Consider the following 23,229-nt stretch of genomic DNA (forward strand, 5'->3'; position numbering starts at 1 on the left):
ATCTTAAAGCACACAAACAGACATAAAGACAAAAGGAAAAGGAAACTTAACAAATCACCCCGTACTTTGATTAGAATTGAGTTTTGCCAGCAGGGACAGAGAATTGGGCTGCTGTTGTACAGCTCAGGAAAACCGTCATCTAAAACCTCGTGTCACAGGAAGTATTAATTGTTTTAATGTTAACCTTTCTGAAGCAGCATTTGAAGAGACTAGTCAGGGATGAGCATTTGTAAATGATAAAGCAGACAGACTGAGAGGTAAATTCAGTATGCTTAAAAACAGAAGCTTACAGATTGAAATGTCGTAAGAGTCAACTGCTTTCTTTCAGAAATGTTCAAGGAATTCATTTTGTCTGTATGCTAGCAAATGGTATTTGTTACGTGCTTTTTTTAGGGAAAATGATTTATAAGTCGTTCAGGAATCTTTATAAATTATGAAATTGCAGACAATTTTGTGGCAAAATAAAAAAGCATGAAAGTATCTCAACACATGAGTGTTGAGAATGAGCAGAATATGAGCATCAAGGAATTTGAAGTATGCTGGAGATTTAAAATTCACCAAGAGATCAGTAGAAGAATTTGCCTAGGACTCTTGAGTAGTAATAGTGTTGCTGTTAAGAGACTTGGGATTTCCTGTCACCTTTTCTTCATCTGAAAGACCTCGTGATCAGCTGCACAGTGTACTGTTAAATCCTGTGAGGCCGTTAGTTCAGTCCTGTCCTGGCGAGAAGACAGTGTCACCTACAAAGACTTGGAAACTACCTCTGCACCACTCCTGGTATTCCTTGAAAAATCTGTTTAAGTACCCAGTTGCTCCAGACTTAACCTTGAGAACTGGCATAAGTGCAGTTTGAGATTTTAGATGTCTTTTATTTTTGCCTTTTGACTAATAAAGCTCATCAGGTATTTTCATATTCTAGTTATAAAACTGGAATATCTGCAAGTAGTGACCCAGGAAGCTAGGAAATTATTCACTGGGAGACAGGAAAGCAAACAAGGTAGTAATTCAGTTTTCATTTCTCTTATTATTTTTTTTGTCTAGACAGTGATTGTCTAGTATATTTCTTGGATATTAAATGGCATGTACTTCCTAAAAACATTGAGCTTATAGGGTAGGATTTGATATTTTGGAAGACCCTCTACTGCTTTTTTGGTTCATGTTTTTGGATCTTCTAAAATCAGTTTTGGTTGGAACGTTTTTCAAAACAAATTAGGGCAAAGTAAGACTTTATCATTTTAGTTATTAGCTCAGTGCATTTGTCTGTCTGCTATGTGTTTTTGAGTGTATGGTATTGAAATGTTAGTCTTTATGTGATGCTGAGTAGTTTTTATATGGCTAAAAATCATTGTTATTAAAAGTCTCTTAGATTGTAAATTTAAGTGGGAACTTACTTCACTGTCTTTTGTCTTTTAAACATGATGAAACAGTCAGCTATAGAGCAGTTTCATTAGTATATGTGAGTAATGGTGTCTTAGTTAACTGAGAGCTGGGTAAGGGCTCACAAGAAAGCTGCTAAAGCCCTGTGCTTGATGTTCCTCTGTGAATGTCCATTCTACTTCTCTTTCTAATGCATGCTTTCCTTATTTCTTTGTAAACAAAATGTTGACTTCATGGCTTAAAGAGAATTGTAAAAACCTAAATTGGCTACATTTAACAGTTAAAAAACCCAGTTGTTAATTCTAATTGGAAGAAAAAAACCCTGAATTCATTGAATCCAGTCCACGTAAAATCATGTGGTCTTCTCTGTTTACACCTAATGACTAACCTATCTCTAAACTATTAATGGGGTGATTCTAATTTCTGTCTCCTTTTCCTTTTTCTTCCTGCATCCCATGTTGTCTGTGGTGGTTTGTGTGGTTGGACTCTCCCTGGTCAGTATTTTTATTTCCAGGAGGTGTTCCCTGTCCTGGCTGCAAAGCCCTGTATCATGCAGGCCTATGCTGAGTACCACCAGTCTATCCTGGCAAAACAGCAGAAGAAATTTGGAGAAGAGATTGCACGGCTACAGGTGAGTTTCTTAGAAATAAATATTTAAGTCACTTGAATACTTGGATTTCCTTTTTCTTCTTTTTTTTAGTGAGATTCCAAAGTTTGCTCATAAAAAGCTTTCCCACTGACTGCACCTGTCCATGAAGATGGGTGATTGTTTTTATTTTTCAGGCTATGAAGGAAGTGGCAACCCACTCCAGTGTTGCTGCCTGGGAAATCCCATGGACAGAGGAGCCTGGTGGGCTGCAGTACATTGCGTCACAAAGAGTTCTGTGTGACAGAGCAGCTGAGCACAGCACAGCATACCTACTGTGTGCTTTTTGAAGTTTCCTATTTTATCTAAAAATTTCATGTTAACTTTGCATTCAGTTCTCTTTTATTTACTCATGTTTATTTTAGTATAAAATACTCTAAATTAATTGTCATGCTCCAGAAAGGATGTGGAGTGCTTAACTTGTGGCATAGCCTTGGTCTGTAATTGGGTCATACAATTCCATAGTTTGAGAAGGACAGTGGTAATGTATATAAATAGATCGTGTAATCAGCAGACTACCTTCTATGCTGTGGTATCTGCCCTAGGTGTGTGAGTAACTTGCTATGGTATCTGGGTCAACTTTGCAGCAGGGGCGAGCACTGTTATACAGATTGTATTTTAAGAGTTGGTCAGCAGATGGTAGGAAGAGGACTGTTAAGGAAATTTAAGTATGGACTAGTATTAGAAGATACAATGCAAATCTTACTTAGGAAGTTCAGGGTAATTAGTCTTTTCTTGAGAAGAGAAACCCAAGTTTTATAAAAAAATAAATAAAATATATGCTTGTATTATACTCCACACTGACAAAATCAGAGAAAGGCACACTCAGATTATCAAACATTTATTTGTCCAGGGATTCACTTTGATTGTAGTAACTTAGCATCATATGAAAGCAGATGAAAACATATGCTTCTGAGAAAGGGGTTTCTAGGGGAAAGTTTTTTTCAGGGTAGTGTATTTAAAGTATCAGGAGTACCGACTGAAAGAAAAGCACACAGCATACGAATTGGAGTGTAAGTTTTATTCAGGGACTGTACTGAGGACTGTGGCCTGGGAGCTCTAGTACTCTTGCCTGGAAAATCCCTTGGGTGGAGGAGCCTGGTAGGCTGCAGTCCATGGGGTCGCTAAGAATCGGAGGCGACTGAGCGACTTCACTTTCACTTTTCAGTTTCATGCATTGGAGAAGGAAATGGCAAGCCACTCCAGTGTTCTTGCCTGGAGAATCCCAGGGATGGGGGAGCCTGGTGGGCTGCTATCTATGGGGTCGCACAGAGTTGGACACGACTGAAGTGACTTAGCAGCAGCAGCAGTGGCCTGGGAGATGGCCTCTCAGTAGCTCCGAGGAACCTTTCTGAAGAGGTAGGGGAGAAACCCGCTCATATTTGATTTTGATGAGAGAATACCTCCAGTCAAGCATACCTTTCAGTAAAAGATTACTGCTAGTCACAAAGAACAGATATCTCAGGTTAATGATTTTAGTGCTTTTCTGTGTATGGGAAGATACAGGAATCTGAATTCATTAAAATTCTTCCTGAGATATACATCTGTCTAAGGGGCCTGTTTTTCCAGAGCGTGAGGAGTGCGTCATCTTGTTTTTTATCCTGAATTCCTCTCTCAGGGTCCACTGTTGGTAAACTGGTCTTTGTTTTACAGGAGTGTAGCTTCTTTATTTTGGGGGAATTCTGGAACTTTTATGTTCAAATGAGTATTCTCTATAAACCAGTTATATAAGATCTCCTTTTGAAATTTTAATCTAATTTTTAAAACCTTTTTGGAAAAAGGAAGCTATTTCAAATTCACACAGGAGATAAGGACTTCTTTCACTTTTAGACACTTTTTTAGCTTTAGTCATAGGTCAGAAGTTAACAACATAAATACTTACTGATTCATGTCTCCTGGGGCTGTTCCTCTTTCCATTAGGCATGAAATATATTTTTTTTACTTGATTTGAGCTGAGACATAGGCAAAGAGAACAAAACAGACAAAAACGATGAACAGTAAGTCATATTCTCTGCAGTCTTTTGCTCAGAATGCCCCATGCACCTGATGGTCGCACCGTTCAGTCAGTTTTGCAGTCATTGTTAACAGTAATGGGGGAAAGCTTATTAGTCATGAGCAAGCCAGAGATAAAAAACAAATCACAGGACTCAGGAATATCACTGCAATAGGTAAGATAGCAAAGGGAAAATTGCTGTGGGTAATTCACTTCTGGGGCCAAGAAAAATTGTACCTGGGCTTACACAGCTCAGGAAGTGCGCTTCTTGAACAATATAGTTCATTAGGCTCCAGGAAGTGGGTCTACTTGATTGTCCTGGTGAGTCTCTAAAGCTACCAAGGCTCAGTTTTTAAAAAGACATAAAAATACAGTTTACCCTTGAACAACACAGATGTGAACTGTCCAAGTCAACTTACATGCAGGTGTATTTCAATGAATAAATACTCGGCTCTCCATACTGGCAGCTTCTGAATTTGTGGAGTCAACCAACTGCTGGTCGTGTACTATGTTTAATCTGCAGACACAGAATCTGTAGGTCCAGGGGGCCAGCGTTCAGATTTTAGTGCCTGTGAAGAGTTCTGGAGCCAACCCCCACAGATACTGAGGGATGCCTCTGTATAGATGTAAAATTGTGACTCAGATAAAATGGATACATATCAGATATTTATTTAATTCATTAATGAGGAGTCTAATAAGATGATAAGACTGACTTTATGAAAGTATTGCTTTTTCTTTGTTAGATACTAGTTTGTAGGTATTAAGGAGAGTGTCCTCACTGGATATGTGCTGAGATATTTAGGGATAAAGGGTTGTGATGTCTGAACTTCAAACAGTTATGTAAAAAGAAAGGGTCTGTATATGTGGGAAAGAGAGCAAATATGACAAAATTGGTAACAGTTGTTAAACTTGCCAGAGGAGGCGTTTTTTCTCAATTGTTTTGTTCTTTTAATTTTTCTGTGAACTTGAACATTTTCAATATAAGGGGAAAACAGGCATACACTTAGCCGATCTCTACCTTTTCCCTTCTGTTTTATTCCCTACAGCCTTTTCCCCCACTGCCTCATAGGTAATTTTCATTTATTTCTTATTTAATCCTTTCAGTGTTTTTTTTTTATTCTCTTTGAAAATATAAGCAGAAATGTGCACATGTGCACGCACACTTAATGCATATTCTTAACTCTCCTGTTCTTTATATAAGAGATCATATGCCACGGGTGGGACATTGGTAAAGAATCCACCTGCCAGTGCAGGAGACACAGGAATTGTGGGTTTGATCCCTGGGTTGGGAAGATCCCTTGGAGTAGGAAATGCCAACCCATTCCAGTATTCTTGCCTGGGAAATCCCATGGACCGAGGAGCCTGGCAGGCTGCAGTCCTTGGGGTTGTGAAGAGTCAGACGTGACTGGGCATCTGAGCACATACATGCTCTGTGTAGTGTTGTGCATCTTATTTTTCTCACATAGCATATTGAATGGAGAAGGCAGTGGCACCCCAGTCCAGTACTCTTGCCTGGAAAGTCCCAGGGACGGGGAAGCCTGGTGGGCTGCTGTCTGTGGGGTTGCACAGAGTCGGACATGACTGAGCGACTTCACTTTCACTTTTCACTTTCATGCTTTGGAGAAGGAAATGGCAACCCACTCCAGTGTTCTTGCCTGGAGAATCCCAGGGACGGGGAAGCCTGGTGGGCTGCCGTCTATGGGGTCGCACAGAGTTGGACACGACTGAAGTGACTTAGCAGCAGCAGCAGCATATTGAAGCCCTCTCCATTTCATACAGCAGCTAAGAGACTTTTCTCATTTCTCTTCAGAGCTGCATTGTACTTCATTATATAAACCACATGTTATTGCTGGATACTTGTGTGTTTCCAAGATTTGTTATTACAAACCACACTGCAGTGATTAATTATGTGAATGTGGCATTTTGTATTTTAGTAGTTGTCTTGGCTCAGGTTTCCATAACAAAATACCATAGACTGGGTGGTTTAAACAACAGAAATTTATTTTCTCATAGTTCAGGGGGCTAGAATTCTGAGGGTGTCAGGATGGTGGGCTTACCTACTGCTAGCCTGACTTCTTGCTGTGTACTTTTATGGTAGGGAGAGACAGCATGCTTTCTGTTGTCTCTTCTTACAAGGGCACTAATCCTTTCACCAGGGCCTCACCCTCGTGACTTCTCCATGATCTCCCGAAGGCCCCATGTCCAAGTACCATCTCTTGGGAAGTTAGAGCATCAACATACACATTCTGAGGGGGTGGGGGTGGGGACACAGTTCAGTCCACATTAGCAGGTATATTTTAAATTCCTGGAAATGGGATTGCTGATATCAGAGTATAAGTACATCTGTAATTCATTGTATATTATATTCAATTCTTGGATCTTTGATCCACTTGGAGTTTATCCTGATAGGTGATGTGAAGGATGGATGCAATTTTTATTTTTTCAAACGGCTACCCAGTTGTCTTCAGATCGGTTACTGCAATGACTTTCTTTACCCCATTGCATTGAGATTTTGACTTTATCACTTACTAAATCCTTCATATGTATTTGGGTCTATTTTTATTCTGCTACATTGGCCCATTTTATCTGTTCGTGTTCCAGCTATACCATTTGACTCATTGACACTTTAGAATGTTTTAATACCTAATTGGTAGTGATCATCTCTCAGTCCCTGAATTTTCCTGATTGCTCCTGCTTATGCATCTGTATGAATTTTATTTAAGTATTTATTATGGAAAGCTTCAAACATATATATAAAAATAAGAATCATCAAATATCTATTACCCAGTTTCAGTGATTATTAATATTTTCTCTGTGTCTCATCTGTTCCCCCTTCCTCTTTTTTTTGATGTATTTACAGCTATCTCACGTATCATTTCATCCTTAAGTTACTTAAGTATATGCCTCTAATAGATAAGACTTTAAAAAATTAAAACTGCAATGTCATCTTATTTAGTACAGTTAGTACTAGTTTGTAAGCTAGTAACCTAATATTACCCAAACCTGGTTTAGTTTTCTTTGATTTTTTTCTAAAATGTGCTTTAATAGTTTGTTCAAATAAGGATTCATGTACAGTCCTCATTGCATTTGGTTGATTGGTCTCATGAATTTTCAGTTTGTAATGGCCTCTGCTCCCCAACTGCCATGTAGAATTGTCTTTACTTTTTCTTGTTTTATATGTTTCTTACAGTGGTTTCTGTGATAACCTATTATCCCTTTCATGTTCTTTGCATAAATATTTCAGTCTTTCTTTTCTTAAATGATTTCATATTTTTCTTCACTGAGTTCTTCGGGTCTCATTTCACATTCTGTTGCTATCAGAATATCACCCACTGTTACCTGAGTGTTACCCACTGTTATCTTGCTATCTGAATAGCATCTCTGTTCATATTTTGTGTTCTTTTGGTACTGTGATTGCATCCTTATGTCTTTTAGCTTATTTTACCTTTTTTAGTAGGCTGTGTTCTTTGGTTTGTGGCACCATTTCTTTTTCTTTTGGCTGTGCCTCATACCTTGCGTGATCTTAGTTCCCTGACCAGGGATTGAACCTGGGGCCACAGCAGTGAAAGTGCAGAGTCCTAACCACTGAATCACCAGTATTCCCTGTGGCAACATTTTCTTTGGTGAATTTTCGTTTTCTGTTGAAAAGTTTCACTGCTCATTTTCACCCTTTTCCTTGTGGTTTCTTTGTGTTGAGACAGATGGAATGCCTTTTTGGTTGGTTACTTGTGTTTGAATGAGCTTGATTTTAGTCAAAGAGGTTCCTGGGTAGGGGAACACCAGGTATCTTTCCAAGCCTTCTTGTGTAGCGCCCTTCCCCTCTGGTTCTCAAAGCCTGGTGTAGGAAGGATTCCACTTTTGTGCCTTTGCTTTTCTAGGTGGTTTATCTGCTGTAACAGTTTGTACTCTGTGGACGTTTTCTGAGTGCTCATCCCTTTTCCTCCTCCCCACTTTTCTGCCCTTTTTTCTGCTTACCCAGTAACCCTGTTCTTGTCGTTATCTGCCTTTTTGGGTCAAGGCCCCTCAGAATTCTGTTTTTCCTTCAACCCTTGTCTGGCTCCAGGAGGCCATTTGGCTTTTCCTTTATCATCAGCTGGCAGCTGTCACCTCATTGCATTTCATTGTTTTCAGATTTGCTTAACTAAGCACTTTCCCCTCAGGGTGGGCCCTTAGCCTTCCCTTGTTTCTCCTGCTCTGTTGCTTCTAATACCAATTTTGCTATTTAGGAGAGTGTTTGATCACATTTACAAGTCAAATTTGATGTACAGATTTAAAAAGTGGTTTAAATTTGTGTGTTTTCCCATCTCCTAGTTTACACTAAAGATGTAGCTTTTGTTTGTTTTGGTTTTCCTTATTTCTATTTCATATTAATCTTGCACAAATATTTTAAGATTTCTTTCCATTGCTAGTAACTGGATTATTAGTTTTTGGTTATCTTTTCAGATTGGTGGTGGTTTATCTGTATTTTCTATGTTGATTGTGTATCTAAACTACTTCTTACGTAGAATAGTTGTTTCTTTTAGATTTTTCTGGCATGCAAATAAATATATCACCTGTAAATAATAAATTGTTCCTTTTGTTTTCTGAATTTTACACCTCTAATTTCATTTTTTTGTCTGGTTATTTTTACATGGTCAATGTTCATGATGATACTGGTGATCTTTGTTTTATTTCAACTCTAGGAATATTTTATTTTTCTGCTAAGCATGATATCAGCATTGAGGGTTAAAATTTTAATGTATTAAGGAACTGGATATTTATTTTTATTTTACTAAGATTTAAGAAAAGTCAAGAGTGAATATTTTATTAAATGATTTTTCAACATCTATGAGATAATTTGATTTTTTTAAACTTAAATTTATTATTTGGAGAATTATATAAATAGGTTTTCTAACATTAAACCATTCTTATAATCTTGTAATTTTGATGTTTTTACTTTATCTTTTGGTGTTTTTGCTTTTATGTCTTCATGTGGTCACTACAGATGTTCTTTATAAGCCTGAGACTATTATGTATTCTGTAATTGTGGAGTCCAGGGTTCTCCATGTCTGATAAGTCAAACTCATTAATTGTGTTGTTCAGAACTTCTGTAATCTTAAACATTTTTGGTTTACTTGGTCCATTTATTGCTGAAACAAAGAGTGTTAAAATCATGCACTCTAATGATAATAAAATGGATAGGTTTATCAGTTTTTTATTATAATTGTTTATATAGATGTCAAGCGAGTGTATGCTCCTCTGTTCTGTCTCGTCACAACAAAGATTTGGAGTGACAGACATTAAAGCCCTCGGCGTGTCACAGCTCTTAGGTCTTGGACAAACTGTGTTATAGCTCTCAGGTCTCAAACGGACTGTGTTATAGCTCTTAGACAAATCAGTGTTACAGCTCCGTGTTACAGCTCTATTTTATTTAGATAATAGCAGGAAAATCCATCCTTGAGGCATGAGGTCATGTAGAGAGGTCATGTGGAGACCTCATGAGAAGAGAGAGAGAGCGAGCCCTTTGGCTCCTCTTTTTATATGTTTTTTCTTCCCCCTGGGCCTGCCCTATGCAAATTGGGGTAGCTAGAGGTTTGTTCTACCTGAGGTCCTCACTCTGGTCCTCGGACCTTCCTTTGACCTTCCTTTGTTCTATTTTTGCAGGCTTTTCCCTTCCTTGTCTTTTAGCCACCACCATTCTGGACTCATTCTAACTACCTAATAACATAAAGGCTTTTAAATACAACATTTGTGAAGTTTATATCTTTCTGGCAAATTGTCAGATGTTAAACATTATATTACTGCATTTATCCTCAATAGCTTTTGACTTGATTATCAATTTTATTTGGTGTTACTGTACCCAATATCACCTAAGTAATTTGAGCCCTAAATTTATGTAAGGCTATGTTCATCTTTTGCATCGCAAGGGCAGCTTTTAAAGAAAAAATTCCGATTGTTGCTGACATGACATGCTTCTTTGTTGTTTTCCTGTGTTGCAGAGTAGTTTTCTGACCCACCATTTTCATCCCACATATAGCCCTTTGAGGTTTTGCCTTCATGTAGGGGTGGGGCGGTGAAGGGGATGTTTCTTCTTTCTAGTTTGCTGTCTTAGGTAGTTTCAAGACCCCTGTCTTAAGTCTGCCTGAAGGCCTTTAATGCATTTTAATTGCTAGTCCTTTGGATACAGAAATACCCAACAGCCAGAGACAGCTTTCCTCAATGTCAGTTTATAATTTTGATTTCTTTTATTCTCTTGGTAATTCATTCATGTCTTAGAGGGGTGTCTGCTATGTATTCTTCATTTTTGATGTTTTGGTTATTTTTGATAAGAGAATTGCTAGGTTGAATTGCTAGGTTGTTCTGTTGATCACAATGCTAGTAATGCTGGTCTTTAAAGATTTTTTTAAAAAACCAAAGCTTGGATATTTGTTGGAAAAAAAGAAAACTTTTTTTTTCTTTTTTAACATTTTCTTGCTAGCATGCAGCAGAATTGATAAAAACAGTGGCATCTCGCTATGATGAATACGTCAACGTGAAGGAATTCTCTGACAAAATCAGCCGTGCCCTTACTGCGGCAAAGAAGGATAATGACTTCATCTATCATGATCGAGTTCCAGACCTTAAAGATCTGGACCCTATTGGCAAAGCCACACTTGTGAAATCTACTCCAGTCAACGTACCCATCAGCCAGAAATTCACTGGTATGTCAGCTATTCAGAGGCACTTTAGTGTTAGGTATTTTTTCTCCAGTTTAATCTATTTTTTGTAGCTAAAATCACATAGTTGCATTTGTATGCTTTGAATATAATTTTATTCATGTTAACAGTGAAATTTTAAGATGGACAGTAAATGGTAGTAAAGCATAAAGTATACAACAGAGTCAGAAAACTTGAAACTGAGTAACTATAAAGACTTAAATGAGCGCTTGTCTTTTGTGCTGCGATTCATGGGGTTGCAAAGAGTTGGACACGACTGAGCGATTGATCTGATCTGATCTGTCTTTTTGTTAACATTTGTTATTTAAGATTCTGGTATTAAGAATAAACGTATATAAGTATGACTTTAAGCATATAAGCTTCTGGAGTCATGGTTGTATCAGATAAGTAAATGTCATAATATCCTTGACTATTGTAGGTCTATGCAATCAATATATGGTAGCCTCTAGCTGAGACCCCAGGGATCTAATATTTCTAAGTTATTGGATGGTTGTTTTAGAGTTGGCCATCTGTATCTGTGGTTCCACAGCTATGAATTTAAAGCAACTGCTGACTGAAAATAGTCACAGAAAAAATTTCCAGAAAGTTCCAAAAAGAGCAAAACTTGAATTTGCAATACTCTGCAACTGTTCACATAGCGTTTACATTGTATTAAGTTTTATAAATAAGCTAGAAATGATTTAAAGTGTATGAGAGAATATCTGTAAGCTATGTGCAAACACTGTGCCACTTCATGTAGGAGACTTGAGCATCCTCAGAGCCTGGTACCCACTGAGGGTCCTGGAACCAGTCCCCTGAGGACACCATGGGACTACTGTACTTACTTCTGTTTAACAAGCTCAAAGTGTTTACCGTGTGCCAAAAGCTCTTTTAAGCACTTTAAAATATTAGTTCATTTACTTCTCATAGCAGCTACACGAGGCAGGTGTGGTTATTGTCCCCATTTGACTGCTGAGTATACTGATGGAGAGTGGTGAAGTCATTTGCTCAAGGTTGCAGAGCCAGGAAGTGGTAGAGCTGGAAACCATGGTACTATGGTCAGTTTTATCAATGAATGAGTATTGTTTTCTCTTGTGTAGATCTTCTTCACCAAAGATCCCTTAAACTTAATGATAAACACATCTTTAAGAAAATTAAGTTCAAGGAAAAGCCTTCATTATCATTGCCTGTGAATACAGTGATCTAAAAATTCTCTTTATCATTGTCCTTTCAATAGATTTAGTTTTGTTTTTTTAAATGTTTGAAGACTTTTAATGTGAATATTGGAAAGGAGATATGGTCACTTTATAGTTTGAGTTTTTGTCTTAAAACTTTATTGAAATTGATTCCTCTTTTTAGATCTGTTTGAGAAGATGGTTCCTGTGTCAGTCCAGCAGTCTTTGGCTGCCTATAATCAGAGGAAAGCTGATTTAGTTAACAGATCAATTGCTCAGATGAGAGAAGCCACCACTTTGGCAAATGGGTAAGTAGGGCTTAACTTTCATAACTTTATCTAAATTTCTGATGTTTCCTGATGGATTATTTATGAACATTGTACTTTTCTGAGCTTAGAACTGAATGTTAAGGATATTTGAAATAGCGAATATAGACACACACACATTTCTTGGGAACACTATATTTACTGAGCCCCAACAACAAAGCAGATATAACTGGAAGAAATTTAACTGCTGAAACAAAGTGAAAATATGTGGCCACTGATTTGTATTTTGGGGGTATTTATTTGAGGGAAATGAGAAATAGAAATGAACTTTTAAAGTTCAGATACATGTACATTCAATATTCTGAACAAGTTCTTGTTTTTGGTGGATTGAAGACAAAATAATTTATCATTTAAAAAAATATATTGAGTATAATTTTACACAACAAAATAAATCCATTTTAAATGTATAGTTGTTTTTTGATAAATGTGTGTGGCCATGTAACTACCCACCATGATCAAGTAGAGAACATTTCTATCACCCGAGAAAAATTCCCTCACGCCTTTCCATTCAATGTCTTCTCCTCCACCCTCTAGCCACTTCTGATCTGCTCCCTGTCACCATAGGTTAGTTTTACCTTTTATATAATTTTAATATAAATGTAATCATTATAGTGTGTGCAATATGTAGATTTTATAGTGTATTATATACAGTAAATAGTACATTGCATATATAGTATGATATATACAGTGTATGGTATTGTTATAGTAATGTATAATATATAATATAGTATGTACAGCATGTAACAGTATGTATTAAAAATATCTTAGGTTTCTTTCACTTGGCATAATCATGGTATATGTATCAGTTTGATCCTTTTTATTACTTAGCAGTATTCCTTTTGACGGTCAAATAGTTTGTTACTTTTACCTATTGGTGGACATTTTGGTTGTTACGAACATGGGTGTACACATTTTTCTGTGGACATGTTTTATTTCTCATGAGCAAATAACCTAGGATTACAGAATTGTTGAGTTGTATGGTTAGTGTATGTTTACTTCACAGGAAATGGCCAGATGGTTTTCCAGAGTCATTGTTCCTGCACCATTTGAGAAGCTCGCTTTCTTGGCGCCTCGTCAGAACTTAGCATTGTCAGTCTCTCTGATTTTAGCTATTGTAGTGTGTGTGTAGCAGTGTCTCATTGTGGTTCAGTTTGCATTCCCCCTGGTGACTAATGATATTGAGCAACTCTTCATGTGCTTATTAGCCCTTCATGTCTTTTGTCATGTGTTGAAATCTATTGCTCATTTTTTTTCTTAATATCTTTAAAGCGTTCTTTAGATATTCTAGAGGTAAGTCTTTTGTCAGATATGTTACTGAGTTTTTTTTTTCCCTAGTCTTGTTTGCTTTTTCATGTTCTTAATTTTGATGAATGAGTATGTTTTGACCTCATTTTTCTTTTTCCAGCAGGAAGACAGCATAAGTTTACCCAAATATTCCTCCCATTATATAAATGAAGTAATAGATTAATATTTACTGTGCCACAAAACAAAACAAATGGAAATTCTGTATTAATATGTATATCAACTATGTCCTCTTGACATTATGCCTAGATGATGTGAAATTGGGTGTTAGTTCTAGAAGGTCTTGTAGGTCTTCAATGAACCATTCAACTTCAGCTTCTTCAGCATTAGTTATTGAGGCATAGACTTGGATTACTGTGATATTGAATGGTCGCCTTGGAAATGAACAGAGATCATTCTCTCGTTTTTGCACTTGCATCCAAGTACTGCATTTCAGAGTCTTTTGTTTACTATGAGGGCTACTCCATTTTTTCTAAAGGATTCCTGCCCATAGTAGTAGATATAATGGTCATCTGAGTTAAATTCACCCATTCCAGTCCATTTCAGTTTGCTGATTCCTAGAATGTTGACGTTCACTTGTGTCATCTCCTGTTTGACCACTTCCAATTTGCCTTGATTCATGGACCTGACATTCCAGGTTCCTATGCAATATTGCTCTTTACAGCATTGGACCTTGCTTCTATCACCAGTCACATCCACAACTGGGTGGTGTTTTTGCTTTGGTGCCCTCTCTTCATTGTTTCTGGAGTTAATTCTCCACTGATCTCCAGTCGCATGTTGGGCACTTACCGACCTGGGGAGTTCATCTTTCAGTGTCCTGTCTTTTTGCGTTTTCATACTGTTCATGGGGTTCTCAGGGCAAGACTACTGAAGTGGTTTGCCATTCCCTTCTCCAGTGACCACATTTTGTCAGAACTCTCCACCATGACCCGTCCGTCTTGGGTGGCCCTACAGTGGCATGGCTCATAGTTTCATTGAGTTAGACAACGATGTGGTCCATGTGATCAGTTTTGTTAGTTTTCTGTGATTGTGGGTTCCACTCTATATGCCCTCTGATGGAGAAGGATAAGAGTCTTATGAAAGCTTCCTGATGGGAGAGACTGACTGAGGGGGAAACTGGGTCTTGTTCTGATGGGCAGGGCCATGCTCAGTAAGTCTTTAATCCAATTTTCTGTTGATGGGTGGGGCTGTGTTTCCTCCCTGTTGTTTGACCTGAGGCCAAACTGTGGTGGAGGTAATGAAGATAATGGCCACTTCCTTCAAAAGGTGCCTCTGACCCTGAAGCAGGCCACCGCTGACCCATGCCTCCGGTGGAGACTCCTGGACACTCACGGGCAAGTCTGGGTCAGTCTCTTATGGGGTCACTGGTCCTTTCTCCTGGGTCCTGGTGTGTACAAGGTTTTGTTTGTATGCTCCAAGAGTCTCTTTCCCCAGTTCTGTTTAAGTTCTGGTGTAAGTCTCTGGGTCCTGGTGTGCACAAGGTTTGTTTGAGCCCTCTGAGTGTGTCTGGTGGGTATGGGGTTTGATTCTAAACACGATTCTGCTCCTCCTAGCGTCTTGCTGGGGCTTCTCCTTTGCCCTTGGACGTGGGGTATCTTTTTGGTGGGATCCAACATTCTCCAGTTGATGGTTGTTCAGCAGCGAGCTGTAATTGTGGAGTTCTTGGGGGACTGGAATATAAAAGTAGGAAGTCAAGAGATACCAGGAGTAACAGGAAAATTTGGCTTTGGAGTACAAAACAAAGCAGGTCAAAGGCTAACAGAGTTTTACCAAGAGAACGCACTGGTCATAGCAAACACCCTCTTCCAACAACACAAGAGAAGACTCTACACATGGATATCACCAGATGGTCAATACCAAAATCAAATTGATTATATTCTTTGTAGCCAAAGATGGAGAACCTCTATACAGTCAGTAAAAACAAGACTGGGAGCTAACTATGGCTCAGATCATGAACTCCTTATTGCCAAATTCAGACTTAAATTGAAGAAAGTAGGAAAAACCACCAGACCATTCAGATATGACCTAAATCAAATCCCTTATGACTTTACAGTGGAAATGAGAAATAGATTCAAGGGATTAGATCTGATAGAGTGCCTGAAGAACTATGGATGGAGGTTCGTGACACTGTACAGGAAGCAATGATCAAGACCATCCCCATGAAAAAGAAATGCAAAAAGACAAAATGGTAGTCTGAGGAGGCCTTACAAATAGCTGAGAAAAGAAGAGAAGTGAAAGGCAAAGGAGAAAAGGAAACATATACCCATTTGAATGCAGAATTCCAGAGAATAGCAAGGAGAGATAAGAAAGCCTTCCTCAGTGATCAGTGCAAAGAAATAGAGGAAAACAACAGAATGGGAAAGATTAGAGAGCTCTTCAAGAAAATTAGAGATACCAAGGGGAACACTTCATGCAAAGATGGGCACAATAAGGACAGAAATGGTATGGACCTAACAGAAGCAGAAGATACTAAGAAGAGGTGGCAAGAATCCACAGAAGAACTATACAAAAAAGATCTTCATGACCCAGATAACCCCAGTGGTGTGATCACTCACCTAGAACCAGACATCCTAGAATGCGAAGTCAAGTGGGCCTTAGGAAGCATCACTACGAACAAAGCTAGTGGAGGTGATGGAATTCCAGTTGAGCTATTTCAAATCCTAAAAGATGATGCTGTGAAAGTGCTGCACTCAATATGCCAGCAAATTTGAAAAGCTCAGCAGTGGCCACAGGACTGGAAAAGATCAGTTTCCATTCCAGTCTCAAAGAAAGGCAATGCCAAAGAATGTTCAAACTACCACACAATTGCACTTATCTCACATACTAGCAAAGTAATGCTCAGAATTCTCCAAGCCAGACTTCAACAGTATGTGAACTGTGAGCTTGCAACTGTTCAAGCTGGATTTAGAAAAGGCAGAGGAACCAGAGATCAAATTGCCAACATCCGCTGGATCATGGAAAAAGCAAGAGAGTTCCAGAAAAACATCTATTTCTGCTTTATTGACTATGCCAAAGCCTTTGGCTGTGTGGATCACAACAATCTGTGGAAAATTCTGAAAGAGATGGGAATACCAGACCACCTGACCTGCCTCTTGAGAAACCTATATGCAGGTCAGGAAGCAACAGTTAGAACTGAACATGGAACAACAGGCTGGTTCCAAATCGGGAAAGGAGTACATCAAGGCTGTATATTGTCACCCTGCTTATTTAACTTCCATGCAGAGTACACCATGAGAAACGCTGGGCTTCATGAAGCACAAGCTGGAATCAAGATTGCTGGGAGAAATATTAATCACCTCAGATATGCAGATGACACCACCCTTATGGAAGAAAGTGATGAGGATCTAAAGATCCTCTGGATGCACGTGAAAGACAAGAGTGAAAAAACTAGCTTAAAGCTCAGCATTCAGAAAACTAAGACCATGGTATCCAGTCCCATCACTTCATTGCAAATAGATGGGTAAACAGTGGAAACAGTGGCTGACTTTATTTTTGGGGCTCCAAAATCACTGCAAATGGTGACTGCAGCCATGATATTAAAAGACACTTGCTCCTTGGAAGGAAAGCTGTGACCAACCTAGACAGCTTATTAAAAAGCAGAGACGTTACTTTGCCAACAAAGATCTGTCTAGTCAAATCTATAGTTTTTCCAGTAGTCATGTATGGGTGTGAGAGTTGGACTGTTAAGAAAGCTGAGAGCCAGAGAATTGATGCTTTTGAACTGTGGTGTTGGAGAAGACTTTTAAGAGAATCCCTTGGACTGCTAGGAGATCCAGCCAGTCCATCCTAAAGGAAATTAGTCCTGAATATTCATTGGAAGGACTGATGTTGAAGCTGAAACTCCAAAACTTTGGCCACCTGATGTGAAGAACTGACTCAATGGAAAAGACCCTGATGCTGGCAAAGATTGAAGGCAGGACGAGGAGACAACAGAGGATGAGATGACTGGATGGCATCACCGACTTGATGTACCTGAGTTTGAGTAAGCTATGCAAGTTGGTGATGGACAGGGAGGCCTGACGTGCTGCAATCCATGGCGTCACAAAGAGTCGGACACAACTGAGCAACTGAACTGATGTGAAATTATAACTATTTAGTGTATTATTTCTCTTTTATCACTGACAGTATAAGAATCAGGAGTGTGATAAAAGATCACATTCTTAAAATAGAATTTTTTACTTTTAATTAGAGTGAAAGAAGTAATGTTTAACCAGTGAGCCAAAGGTATCTAGTATATTTTAATGTAACTTTTAAACATTTTGGCTCTCAGTTCTGAACTGTGAATCTAACTTAATTCTCTAATGTTTTATTTAATTTTCTCAATTCCTGATTTTCTGTTTTTCCTTTGTCTTTGCTTTATGTTTCCATTTACAGGGCTTATCCACTTTTTTGGAGTGATAACTCCGCTGCTAGTGTTTGAAAGGATTAGACCTTTAGATGACATAGTATCTCATTTTTTCAGGGTGTTAGCTTCCCTTAATCTTCCAGCAGCAATTGAAGATTTATCTGGAGATACCGTACCTCAGTCTATATTGACCAAGTCCACATCTGTGATTGAACAGGGAGGCATCCAGACCGTTGATCAGTTGTTCAAAGAGCTACCCGAACTTCTTCAAAGAAATAGAGAAATCCTCGACGAGGTATGTTTTAAGAGGTTTGCTTTTCAGGTAAATAAAATACTCTTTGGCCCCTTGGTGTCCAGCAGGGATTGGGACAGGAGGCTTCTTCCTGCTTCTTCCTGTGGTTTCACAGGGTAGCAGTCATCATTCAGGTTAATTTATTGTGGCCCATAGTCTGCCCTTCAGTTTAAGAGGAATTCTGAGTGAGAATGGGTTTATATGTCTTAAGGGTATATAAGTGTGCATTACGACCATTGTCTGAAACTAGTATACTGTGGGAAATCACTATCACACACACTGTTCAGACTTTTTCATTATTAAGGATTTTTTTTTCTTGTGAAACATTCAGTCTGTGGTGAACAAGGAATCAGACTAAGGAAGTTAGGCCATCATATGTTTTCCAAGCCCACCATGCTCATCTTCAGATGGCAAGGGTATTTTATCATGAGGAATGTAGCACTAACGTTTGTTGGCTAAAGTCAACTATTTGCCAGTGTTATTCTGCTTTTAAGGTGCTTTCGCCTCTTTCTGCTAACTGATACATTTGTTTCTTTAGCTATAAATGTGTTCATACTGGTTATTTTCGTTTTTGACAGTTTAGGAGTCATGTCTCTTTTAGGTGACTTCTGTTATCAATGCTTTAATCCATGATGTTTCAATCACTGTTTCCAAATACTTTGGGGCAAAGACAGAGTACTTATATACTATGACAGTGCGAACCTTGGGAAGGAGAATATATACCTTCCAGGGTTACTTACTGCTGCTGCTGCTAAGTCGCTTCAGTCGTGTCCGACTCTGTGCAGCCCCACAGATGGCAGCCCACCAGGCTCCTCTATCCATGGGATTTTCCAGGCAAGAGTACTGGAGTGGGGTGCCATTGCCTTCTCCGCAGGGTTACTTAAGAGCTTAACTAAAATAAAACAAATATTAATGTGGAAAAATCTCATCTCATAATTAAGGAATAACTGGCTTTATTAGTGTGTATGGTATGTTTGTTGTCTGCCTCTCTTATGAGGTATTTTTATTTATTTTATCTTCCTAACAGCCTGATGAATTAGACTCATTTTCTTGGTTGTACTTGTAGTTTCATTTTAAGTATGTTATTAAGTTGTGAAGCTGATACTGTTTTTGAGTGTTTATGTCTCTGGTAGCAAATTTAATTCAAGTCTTGGTTTTCAGATAATTTGAAGTGTCCACTAATTTATTTTTTAAATGATAAATTTTATCTTGCTTGGGATCTGTTGGATCCTTTCCACCTTAGATTCATGGGTTCTATTTCTTCAGTTATTCTTTTTTGTCCATTCTCTCCTAATGAATTCCTGTTAGATTGATGGCAGTGCTTCTGAGTTAGTTCTTCACATCTCTTAACATTTCTATTACTTTTTCTCTATGTGGGCGACCATCTGAGACTGGCCTCCCAGCTCATTGATTGCCTGTTTAGCTCTGCCTTTTGTGTTCTTCAGCCGCTCTATTGCATTTTCCCCCTATGTTTTTCATTTCCAGAATAAGGATATTTAATTGGTTCTTTTCATAAATCACCTACATTTATCTTACATGTGTCTTTTTTCTTTTTGAGGTAAAATTCACATAACATAAAATTTCACCATTTTGATCTCTTTTAAGTGTATGATCCAGTTGTTTTTAGTACATTCACAATATTGTATGAGCACCAACACAGTCTAATTCTGGAACATTTTCATCACCTCCAAAAGAAAGCCTGTACTAGTTAACAGTCAGTCCTCTTTCTCCCATTCCCCTTGTTCTTGGCAACTACAAATCTGATTTCTGTTTGTATAGATTTATTCATTCTGGACATTGCAGATAAATGGAATCATGCCTTTGAAGTTTGCCTTTTTCACTTAGCATCTTTTCAAGGTTCATTCATGTCACAGCATCTGTCACTGCTTCATTTCTTTTTGTAGTTAAATATTCCATTGTGTGGATGTATCATTAAGTATTTTATTTATCCATTCATCAGGAATAGATACTTGGGATGTTCCCACTTTTTGGTTATTCAGCATAATGCTGTTATTTGTGAACAGGTTATGTTTGAACAACTGTTTTCAGTTCTCTTGGGTTATATACATAGGAGTGGAATTACTGGGTTGTACAGTAATATTGTGTTTAACTTTTTGAGGAACTGTGAAACTGGTTTGCAAAAGTAGCTGTGCCCTTTTACATTTTACCAACAGTGTATGAAGGTTCCAAATTTCTCCACATCCTTGCTAACCCTTATAATTGTCTTAAAAAATAAAAAAGCCACCCTTGTGGCTATGAAATGGTATCTTACTATGATTTGATTTGACCTTATATGTAGAAAATCCTAAAATTAGTAGGAGTTTAATGAGAATTGTATTGAATGTTTAGATCAATTTGAGGAATATTACTTGTCTTTAACAGTATTACGGCTTCCAGTCCACGGATGGAGGCTGTCTTTCCATTTAATTTATTTCATCAGTGTTTTATACTTTTCACTGTACAAGTACTTTACTTCCTTGATTAAACTGATTCTTAGTTATTTTATTCTTTTTGATGCTGTTATAATAGAATTATCTTAATTTCCTATTTGGATTCTTCATTGCTAGAGTATAGAAATACAGCTGATTTTGTGCATTGATTTTGTTTTCTGCAACTCTACTAAATTTGTTTATTCTCTCTAATAGTTATTTTATGGATTGCTTAGGATTTTTTCATATAAAAAGTCATACCATTTGCAACTATAGGTAGTTCTTCCTTTCCACTTTTGGATGCCCTTTATTTCTTACTCTAATTGCGCCAGCCAGTTCAATCCTGGTTTAAGCAGTGAGAGTCCACAGACTTGTCTTGATCGTCAGCTTAGGGGAAAACCTTCCAGTTTTTCACTGTTAATCTATTAAGTTTTTCATAGATGGCTCTTCTCAGATTGAGGAAGTTCCTTTCCATTCTTAATTTGTTGAGTGCTTTTATCATAAAAGGGTGTTGGATTTAGTCAGATGTTTTTTCTGTATCTCAAGATAATCACATGGATTTTCTCCCTTCATTCTACTAATACAGAGTATTACATTAACTGATTCTTCAGTGTGAACCACCCTTGCATGCCTAGGTTATCCCACTTTGTCATGGTGTGCTGCTGCTGCTGCTGCTAAGTCGCTTCAGTCGTGTCCGACTCTGTGCAACCCCATAGATGGCAGCCCACCAGGCTCCGCCGTCCCTGGGATTCTCCAACCCACTGGAGTGGGTTGCCATTTCCTTCTCCAATGCATGAAAGTGAAAAGTGAAAGTGAAGTCGCTCAGTCGTGTCGGACTCTTAGTGACCCCATGGACTGCAGTCTACCAGGCTCCTCCGTCCATGGGATTTTCCAGGCAAGAGTACTGGAGTGGGGTGCCATTGCCTTCTCCTGTCATGGTGTAGAGTCCTTTTAATGAGCTGCTAGGTTTGGTTTGGTAGTACTTTGTTGGGCATTTTGCAGTTATATTCGTAAGGGATACTGGTCTGTAATTTTCTTGTGTGTATGACTTTCAACTTGTGTGTTTTTGTGATTGTGTCTTTTGTAAATAGCATATGGTAATAAGATTTTTCCTTTACTTTTAGCTTGACAGTCTTCATCTCTTCCTGGAGGGTTAAGTTATTCATATATTTGGAACCATATTTTTGTACAACAGTTGTCTTACTCTTTTGATTTCTCTATTTTCTTTCTTTGGTTCCTCCTCACCCTCACTTTTTATGGTTTTAGAGTTCCCTCCATTTTTTCTTTTTTTTTTCCCCCTTTTTGACAGCATGAAAGTTGTATACTTATTTTTCTTGTTTATAGTTTATTATGATGTGTCTGGGTATGGGTTTTCTTTTATTTAAGTTGCTTGATATTCCATTGGATTCAGTGAATTTGAGAAATTGTGTCTTTCATCCATCCTGGAAAGTTCTTAGTTTTCACTTCTTTGAATATTGCTTTTCCCCAATTCTCATTATTATGTCTTTCTCCATCTCTGATGTTGAATCTTCTCAGTTTATTTTTCTGGGTTTTCTGTTGCTCTGTGCTTCCTTCTGCCTGATTCTTCTGGTCGGTCGTTCAGTTCACTAGTTCTCTTCAGTTATATCCCAGCAGTTTTTTAACTATCCATTAGCTTCCTAATTTTATAATTTCTTTAATTTCCAGAAATTTTATTTGGCTCTTTTTCAATTCTTCTCATTTTCTTTCTCCTGTCATATTTTTACTCTAAAACATATTAAATATGTTTAGTTTATATTCTTTATCTTATCTCGGGGTCAGTAGTCTTTGTGGTTTGGTTCTGTGATTTGTTGTTTTTTCCTGATTTTTTTCTCATACCAGTTTGTTTGCTCTTATTTCAGTGTTTTTGTTTGTGTGTTTCCTGTATTTTAAAACTTTTTTGGAGGGTTTTGTTTGTGTGTGTGTGGTTAATCTTTTATTTTGAAATTCATTTTAGGAGTTTGTGTCATGCAGGTAGTCATTTCCAGTCCTAAATTCAGGCTTTTCGTTAGGAATCTTAAGGTGATATTCTTTTCTTTTCTGTATAGAGCCATGGTTCAGATGGTCAAATTCCCTTCATTTGGTCAATTTTCCTTTAAATACTCATCCACTGAGTGTCATCTATTTGGAAGTCCCCATTTGAGGGAAGATGGTGCCTTTGATCTGATCTCCTACTCATATTAGCCCCACCTGTGTTTCTTGTCTCCTGTTAAATGAACATTCTGAGCCACTAGAGAATGTGTAGTTGGTGCACTATGGACGGTAGGCCAGCTCCACCTTGTGGCCTGTTTTATATGGTTCACTAGTGAAGGATGATTTTTACCACTTGTAGGAAATTGGTTTTTTTTTTTTTTTAAAAGAATATGTGAGACTGTAGTCCCCAATCCTAAAATATTTACTCTAACATTGGACACCAAGTTCGCCGACCTCTGCTCTAAACTGTCAGGCGTTCACAGGTGCTGTTGGCTCTAGCACTTGAGTCTGTTGGTGGATTAGCACTTTCTGCCTCTAATGTCTTGCTTTCTCAGCTCTGCATTCGAAAGGCTTTTTTTTTTAATGTTAATTTTCAGTTTGTTGTATTGGGTTGACATCTAAATCTTCTATTTGTATGACTTAATCAGTTTTCTCTTTGTTTTGTTTATGGCTTCAAAG

General features: G+C 38.0%; 1 protein-coding gene across 2 annotated transcripts in view; it reads left to right on the plus strand.

Annotated features, from left to right (window-relative positions):
* Window positions 1-23,229, plus strand: part of PDCD6IP (programmed cell death 6 interacting protein) — a 71,650-nt gene that overhangs the window by 29,919 nt on the left and 18,502 nt on the right. Inside the window, exons 7-10 of one of the 2 annotated variants that reach the window (XM_061395811.1) lie at window positions 1,892-2,008; window positions 10,474-10,696; window positions 12,050-12,173; window positions 17,956-18,133. In XM_061395811.1, coding sequence (XP_061251795.1) covers window positions 1,892-2,008; window positions 10,474-10,696; window positions 12,050-12,173; window positions 17,956-18,133 — 642 coding nt within the window. Of the gene's footprint in view, window positions 1-1,876; window positions 2,009-10,473; window positions 10,697-12,049; window positions 12,174-17,955; window positions 18,134-23,229 lie in introns of both variants that reach the window. The other variant, XM_061395810.1, reaches the window with a different exon arrangement.

This window comes from Bos javanicus, chromosome 22, assembly GCF_032452875.1.
Source record: "Bos javanicus breed banteng chromosome 22, ARS-OSU_banteng_1.0, whole genome shotgun sequence".
Lineage (NCBI taxonomy): Eukaryota > Metazoa > Chordata > Mammalia > Artiodactyla > Bovidae > Bos > Bos javanicus.